Here is a 7,517-nt window from a genome sequence, read left to right as displayed (position 1 = left end):
ATTTGATGATGCTACTAGTGTTGGAGTGATCATATACCTATATATAGATGCTATGTTGATTTTTGGAACTAAACAAAATCAAGTAGATGAAACTAAGAAATTGTTGTCGTATAAGTTTTACATTAAAGAGACATGAGAGAGGATGATGTAATCCTTGGAATAAAGATTAAACGTGTAAACACAGGTATCGTAATGACACAAGCTCATTATGTTGAGAAAATTTTCAAAAAGTTCAATTTTAGTGATTGTTTTCCCATGGGCACTCCTATGGACCCTAATGTGTAACTGATGCCAAATTCGGGTATTCCCATTTCACAAATTGAGTACTTTAAGGCCATTGGTAGCTTGATGTTAAAGTCCATATAAATTTGTAATCATGATATACCCAAATCCTTTCTAATATGACATTCAGAGTTCAATTCGATATGGAAGACTCATGCTTATAATGTGAAACTTATGCGACTGTGAAGTGTAGTCATACTTTAAGAGGTTGCAGACTTGGCATCATTATAATAATGAGAGGATTAGTTTATACAAATTTTATAACTGTCTCATGTCGTATTTTGTAAGACAAGTTTATAAATTTGTATCTATTTTATCTTTAGGTATTCAAACGGGTCTTAAAACACCCTCATTCTTAAATATTTGAAATGTGTAAGACTCTAAAATGAAAATTCAATCTATTCGAGGTTTATTCAGATTATTTACACTAACATAGGAGATGATTGTTCAGGTTGTTAAGTGTAATTGGAATTAATACAAGTGTAAAATGAGATATTAATTGTATTATAATACAAGTTAGAAGGTGTGAAGTGCACATTTTATATAAGATTAACCTGATTCCATAACAATAAATAACGAGGGTTAAAGGGCAACGCCCCCTTACTAGGTCCTAGATAGCAAGGTCCATATCCTGATGGTGGTCCTGCTCACTTGTCAACGTACAAGGTACAATGGGCGGCACCTTAAACTTTTTTGTTATTTTGAATTTAATTGTATCGGAAAAACAAGATTTAATGGGCATTTTATGGTAAATTTATGGTTAGTCACTTTTAAAAACCATGAATACCCATTTCATATCTACAATTAACCAACTTTTTTTTTTTTTTTTAGTTTAATGCACGGCCTTTCCAAAGAAAGGCAAAGAACGATTTCTGGTGAATCAGGTTTTGGCTTTTATTTATGTCTATTTGTATATATACCGGCTCCCCCAAACATTTTTGCAGTTTTTTTTTTTGCAGATAAACAGACGCTATGTAATAAAACTTTGGATCAACCAAATAAACTTGGAGCTTAAATATGGTTGGATAGGTGAATTATGAGGTCAAATGTTTGGGGTTTGGCTGACATGAATCTGACCACTCAACCGTCGATCTCGTGATGACATCCGATTGGCCCATTATTCGGCGGCCGTGGGATCACTGACCTTATCCACTCTTCCCTACGCTTCCACCTTTAATCTTTTTCCTTTAAAATAATATTTAATACTACTTGCCACCATTATGGGCAATGCATGCATCAAAATATAATATATATTCTCCTCGATGCTTGTGTCCAAAGATCATATAACACCCCCATTCTTTCCGAATTAGGAAACTTTTACTGCATCTCCATCTCCCTCAACCTCCATGGCAGGCCCCAACGACGAACGCTTGGATTTTGGGAAGATGGGTTACGGGTATTTAATCATACTTTATTCATGTATTTTTGTAATCTGCTGTGTAAGTATAGTCTGTAAGTTTTCATGAATTTGCCATTTGTGTTAGATGCAAGCATTATCGAAGAAGATGTATGATTCGAGCTCCTTGTTGTAACGAGATATTCGACTGTCGTCATTGTCACAACGAGGCTACGGTACGATTACTCGATTACTTCGTTTTTTCATGCGATTTCTGTTGTATTCTTCGATTTAAGTGTTTAGATCTCACGAATGTTTGTTAGGGTTTCGAAGAAGAGGAACTTTAGGGTTTATAGTAGCTTGTTGCAGATCTAGTCGTATGGATTTGAATCGATTCAATCTCCGTTCTGATTGTATTCTGATTTTCTCTGTTTATCCCTCAGAATATGTTGAAAAATCCCTACGATCGCCATGAACTTATTCGATCCGATGTGAAACAAGTACGCTCCTTTCTCCTTCATCATCAGAGTTGCGAATATAATAAACCCTACAATCGACTGAAAATTTTCATGTTTGTTGCAGGTGATTTGTTCAGTTTGCGACACAGAGCAACCTGTATGTTCCATTGATTCGATCTACAAAACTACAACAATTCCTTTCTTTAATCACTGAATCGTCTCTTTGATTTCCAGGTTGCTCGTTCCTGCACAAATTGTGGCGTCAATATGGGGGAATACTTTTGTGAATTGTGCAAATTCTACGATGATGATGTATGAAATTCCAAACGATTTGTATATCTATGTTTTCGTTTCACTTTTGCTAATCATCATCATATTGCAGATTGACAAGGGTTTGTTCCACTGTGACGATTGTGGCATCTGCAGGTTAGTTATGATTGTATTTCTTCTTTTTTGTTCATTCAGTTGTTCATTGTTCCATGAGTGATTTGATTTATATAGTTCTTTTCGTGTTCAGAGTTGGTGGACGTGAGAACTTCTTCCATTGCAAAAAATGTGGTATGCCATAGAGGGGTGATTTTGTAATTTGAATCTTGCTCAATGTTAACGGACCGGACTCACGGCGTTTTTGAGTCGAACCGGATTTTGTCAACCAGTTTGGACCGGATTTGGACTTACCTCGAGTCTTTCTGCTTCAACTACATTTTTTTTTTCCAATCAAATCAACAACCCGAAAATATAACACAGTTATAACAATTAACAAAAAGTCAAAAACATTTTGTGGACTTTAAATATTTGTAGGTATCACCAATTTTCATTTATGTTATTTTTATTATTCTTTTTATAAATCTTTGAGATTAAATTAATATAACTACACATTGTATATTTATAGTACAAAATAAATATATGTTTGGTCACGTAACAACTAATTTATTTTTCAAAACTTTTAGTTTGTTATGTTTGACAAACAAAAAAATAGTTTCTAAACAGACTTTAAAAACAAGTTATCCCAACTAACGTTTTGACAAGCTTACTTTTTTGAAAAAAAATTCTTTTAAGTATATTCTTTAAAAAAAAAATCAATCTTCAACCGTTCTTTTTATATCATTTTATATTTTTCGGTTAATTTATTGGTCGGTTTTATCAAACTTTATTTTTTTATCAGCTTATAGTTTTTCAAGAATTGGTTGGCTTTTAGCTAGTAAATAATAATAGCTTTTATAATTTAAGTTAAATAGATATCTATATATTTATTAATATTTGATCTTATATTTGGAAAACTTAATACAACAATGATAAATATAAACAAATTCATATAATCACATTTATATGTATTCTTTAGTTGCAAAGTTATTTGTTTTTGATATTTCATGACCATTGCTTTCCTAGGAACTTGCTATTCTATTGGTTTACGTGATAACCATTTATGTGTCGAAAATTCTATGCGACATCATTGTCCCATATGTTATGAGGTTTGTTTCTTTTTCTCTTTCTTTTACCTTGGGTTAAATTTTGCATAATTTAATAATTAATTGCTATGACTACATTCACAGTATTTATTCGACTCGATGAAAGACACTGCAGTTATGAAATGTGGACACACAATGCATCGTGATTGTTACAACGAGATGATAAAACGAGATAAGTAAGTATTTTTGTGACTATTAATTATAGAATAAACTTTTTGTTATTAACTTTTTTGAATTTTAAAACAGATTCTGCTGTCCGATATGCGCCAAATCGATTATGGACATGTCCGCAACATGGAAGATGATCGATGAAGAGGTTGGTCTATCAAATTGATTCTCATGAGTTTTCATTATTTGGGAGTAAATTACAAGTTTGGTCCCTATATTATACAAACTTTTGCGATTTTGATCCAAAAAAATTTTGTTGCAAATTTGTCTTGTTGTTTCATTTTGTTACCGATTTGGTCTATAACCAATGCAAATTGATCATTTTTCCCATTAATGTAATAACAATATATAAGTACTAAATGGTTAAAGTTAATAAAAAACTAGATAAGGGGCCAAATAGACATTGTTTCAAATATAATCAATTCTTCAAAGTCTTCTTACTCTTTTTCTTATTTGATCATATTTGACATTTATACATTCATTTCGCAGATCGAAGCTACTCTAATGCCTGATGATTACAGACACAAGAAGGTACTATCACATCCTTTGTGACTTTGCACTACTTTTGTTACAACAAATGAGCCAACTTTTTAGGGTTATTTTCGATGATAATGATTACGAGGGCATTCACGTCTTTTTGCATACGATGTGAAACTAATAAGGATCGAATTTTTCAGGTTTGGATACTATGTAACGACTGCAATGACACTACAGAAGTTTTCTTTCACATAATTGGACAGAAATGCCGCCATTGCAGATCGTATAATACACGGACGATCGCGCCCCCTGTTTTACCACAAGAATGACCGAAACGCCCCTTGTTTGTCTCGTATTATAAAATAGGTTGATTTATATACCTCTATATATTCTATATTCGCGAAAAAAAAAAAAAATATAATTTAAAATTGCTGGATAGATGGTTTTGGAGTGCAAGAGAAAGCACTGTTTTCAGCCAATTCTTCCTCCACCTGTGTGGATTGAAGTAGCCCTTGCTAAGCAACTTGGGTTGTATAATAGATTAATAGTAAACATGTTCGCTTTTGTTTGTTTTTTCTTTATAATGTTAACTTTTTTTAAGTCGGATCTATATTATGAATATGAAAATCTCAAGGAACTTTATAAAAAACAAATGATTTTGGTGTTCTGTTTTTAATTTTCACTAGCATTACTAAAGTCAAAATGAGTGGTTTTGTATACTTTTAAATATGTTTAATGATTTCACATGAGCAAATCCATTTTTCCTATTCTAGTATTTTTATCTTTTTTCCATTGAAAAAAAAAAAGGTGAAATTACATATCATAGCAAATAGAACCCGTTCTACCAAAGGGGTTACAAATTTTGTGCTTTTAAAACTTGAAGTTCAAATTACTAATCATTAACCTGAATATATACATTAAATTCAGGCGAATCGATGCCATTTATTTACACTATTCAACATACATATCAACAATTATACACACAATGCATTATATATTGTTATATATATACACACACATGACACATAAAAACCTTCCTCTAGCTTGATGTTTGGCATGACCAAGGTGAGGTAACCGGTTTAGCAGCCGAAATCTGAACACGTATGACCTCATGAATAGCACCCCGATAAAGCACATCAAGAACTTGTTGTTCTTTCATCATTGCAAGATCTCTTAAAGAAGCCCTTCGTGAAATCGACTCATCACGAAGCCTAAATCCATACAACCATCTCCCAAGCTTCCACCATTGAACACATATTTGTCGATCACAAATCTTTGAGCTATTTAAAGCTTCCATCACATCATCCGCCTACAAATCGTATCATCAACCTCATTTATTCAACATATTTCCATAATTTCGTTAAAATATAATAACATAAATTTGGTGATGTTTCTGTAAAGGGATTGGATATTGTAAGCTTACTGGAACTCCTAGCCATGCAATAGAGTAGTGCAAACCAGCCAAATTGAGCAAAACATGAAGATTTTCTTTGAAAAAGAACAACACCACATCTCTGAACCCAAATTGCATTGAATTCATGTTTTGCATTGCAACCAAATAATGATTAACCTCAACGGATTCTGATGAAATGCATTGGTCCAAAAAGGCAATAACAGCATCGGCTTTACTAGCCATTTCATGATGTTTATTCACATAAAACCCCCTCCATCCCTACACTCACACATAAAAACTCTTCACGTTAATGAATACAATTTGCTTAATGTAGCATCATACATTTCTTTCATTTGCAAATACGAGTTTGCATGTTAAGAAGTGATTAAGTTACCAATTTCTTAAAAGACTTTTGGTTTAATTGTTACTGTAGAAGAGCATAATCAACCCTCAATAAACCATTCAAGTATATTTCAAGTCAGACAAGCGACTATCTATGGAAATGAAAATATAAGGATAGACCTTCAAATTGGAGTCCAAATGCTGTTGTTGAAGTTGATGGGGATTGAATTCAGGAACAGAAGAAGATTGTTCTTTATCGAAACCGAGGGCTGGCCATCGGTCTCTGCATAGACCCGCCCATATATGATCGGACCCGCAAAGCTCCCGCCAAAACCGAGAGCAACTACCCAACGAACACAAATCCAATTCCTTCAGAACCCAAATTGAATTCATAGAAATTTCCCAAAAATTAGAACGCAATTTTTAATTCGTAATTTCTCAAAGATTAAAAAATCGGACAAATAGGGCTACGAAAGGAAGGAGATTAGCGAAAGAAATCAACAGACCTGAAGCAAGGAAGCGATTTTGAAGGCGATATCGCTTGGAACCCAGTTCTGTATGGATCGATTGTTCATATCTTTTGTTAGTGATTTTGGTTTCTTTAGGGTAGATTGTTGAGAGGAAGAATCAAAAGAAATAACATTTGGGAGTGGGGATGATCATGTGCGATGCCGTCATCACATAAATTTCTGCTGCGATTGCGTGGAGGTGTGTAAAGCAAGAGAAATGCACGTAGCAAGTTAATCTATCCCCCTTTTATTTTCGTATGAAAAATGTGCAAATGTCAACCATTTAACGTATTTAGTAATCAAATTTGATTCTATAAGCCTTTTGGGCAAAATCCATAAAAGATACAAGTTAAAATAAAATTTTGATTTTGACTCTATGGTAATTTTTTTTTACAATTAAATTATTAAAATCAAGAATTTATCAAGGAAAATCTAAGAGATGGAGATTGGAACACAAACTGCAACGAGATTATGACACTGTATGTATAGACGCTAATTCGTTATGTTGTTTTACATCAAAAGTTTGCCCACAAATGGTATCCAACCCTCCAACAAGTCCTAATTACTATGTTATAATAGAAACAAATTGCATAAAAGATACTAAGTTTTCAGAAAAGTTTGATTTTGACACTGTATTTTTTTTTTTTTTCAATAAATCACTATATTTTATTTTATTTTTCAATTTTGACACCCAGAAAATGATGTCAGTGCCACATCATCAAAGACTGACACATCACTATGCAACATCAGTTGGAAAATGTAGTGTTAAAATAACTTTTTTTTTTAAACTTAGTGACTTAATTGTAAAAAAATAATGTTGACCTGATAAAGACAATCTTCCTAGTACACAACTAAGGAATACATCAAAGAAATGAAGAAGGAAACACACACTTGTGTATTCTGATTAACTTGAAAGAAAACAGATTACAAGAGGAAGCCATAAAAGGAAAAAACTGAAAAAAGAAACTGCTACTACACTACCACTATCTAGAAAACAGGAAACTACAATTTGACAACTGCCCACTATCTAGACTAATTCAACAAGGAGAAAATACTAGACAAATTAAAATAAACATAAACTAA

At 32.8% G+C, this 7,517-nt stretch overlaps 2 protein-coding genes across 2 annotated transcripts; one reads left to right on the top strand and one right to left on the bottom strand.

Moving 5' to 3' along the window:
- Window positions 1-1,521: 1,521 nt before the first annotated feature.
- On the top strand, window positions 1,522-4,790 carry LOC144998617 (E3 ubiquitin-protein ligase MIEL1-like). Its single transcript, XM_078958354.1, has 12 exons — window positions 1,522-1,678; window positions 1,767-1,854; window positions 2,062-2,118; window positions 2,201-2,233; window positions 2,311-2,388; window positions 2,459-2,502; window positions 2,594-2,634; window positions 3,466-3,548; window positions 3,630-3,721; window positions 3,792-3,861; window positions 4,203-4,244; window positions 4,391-4,790. The coding sequence occupies exons 1-12, from the start codon at window positions 1,629-1,631 to the stop codon at window positions 4,517-4,519; spliced, it is 807 nt and encodes a 268-aa protein (XP_078814480.1). The 5' UTR covers window positions 1,522-1,628; the 3' UTR covers window positions 4,520-4,790.
- A 293-nt stretch (window positions 4,791-5,083) lies between these two features.
- On the bottom strand, window positions 5,084-6,655 carry LOC145045183 (F-box-like protein). Its single transcript, XM_078993528.1, has 4 exons — window positions 6,432-6,655; window positions 6,106-6,294; window positions 5,614-5,862; window positions 5,084-5,499 (listed from the first exon to the last, which is right to left on the bottom strand). The coding sequence occupies exons 1-4, from the start codon at window positions 6,498-6,500 to the stop codon at window positions 5,230-5,232; spliced, it is 777 nt and encodes a 258-aa protein (XP_078849654.1). The 5' UTR covers window positions 6,501-6,655; the 3' UTR covers window positions 5,084-5,229.
- Between the last annotated feature and the right edge of the window lie 862 nt (window positions 6,656-7,517).

The sequence above is a fragment of the Lactuca saligna genome, chromosome 5, assembly GCF_052625555.1.
Source record: "Lactuca saligna cultivar CGN05327 chromosome 5, ASM5262555v1, whole genome shotgun sequence".
Taxonomy (NCBI): domain Eukaryota; kingdom Viridiplantae; phylum Streptophyta; class Magnoliopsida; order Asterales; family Asteraceae; genus Lactuca; species Lactuca saligna.
The sequence above is the reverse complement of the archived record's forward strand: the minus strand, read 5'-3'. Positions and strand labels throughout refer to the sequence as shown.

What these genes read in the sequence shown, in the direction of transcription:
- LOC145045183 (XM_078993528.1), bottom strand. Translation starts at nt 6,500, where the DNA reads ATGAACAATCGATCCATACAGAACTGGGTTCCAAGCGATATCGCCTTC. An exon ending in AAATCGCTTCCTTGCTTCAG is followed by an intron (nt 6,295 to 6,431) that starts GTCTGTTGATTT and finishes TGGGTTCTGAAG; the next exon opens with GAATTGGATTTGTGTTCGTT. An exon ending in ATTTGGACTCCAATTTGAAG is followed by an intron (nt 5,863 to 6,105) that starts GTCTATCCTTAT and finishes GTGTGAGTGTAG; the next exon opens with GGATGGAGGGGGTTTTATGT.
- LOC144998617 (XM_078958354.1), top strand. Translation starts at nt 1,629, where the DNA reads ATGGCAGGCCCCAACGACGAACGCTTGGATTTTGGGAAGATGGGTTAC. An exon ending in ATTGTCACAACGAGGCTACG is followed by an intron (nt 1,855 to 2,061) that starts GTACGATTACTC and finishes TTTATCCCTCAG; the next exon opens with AATATGTTGAAAAATCCCTA. An exon ending in GAGATGATAAAACGAGATAA is followed by an intron (nt 3,722 to 3,791) that starts GTAAGTATTTTT and finishes ATTTTAAAACAG; the next exon opens with ATTCTGCTGTCCGATATGCG.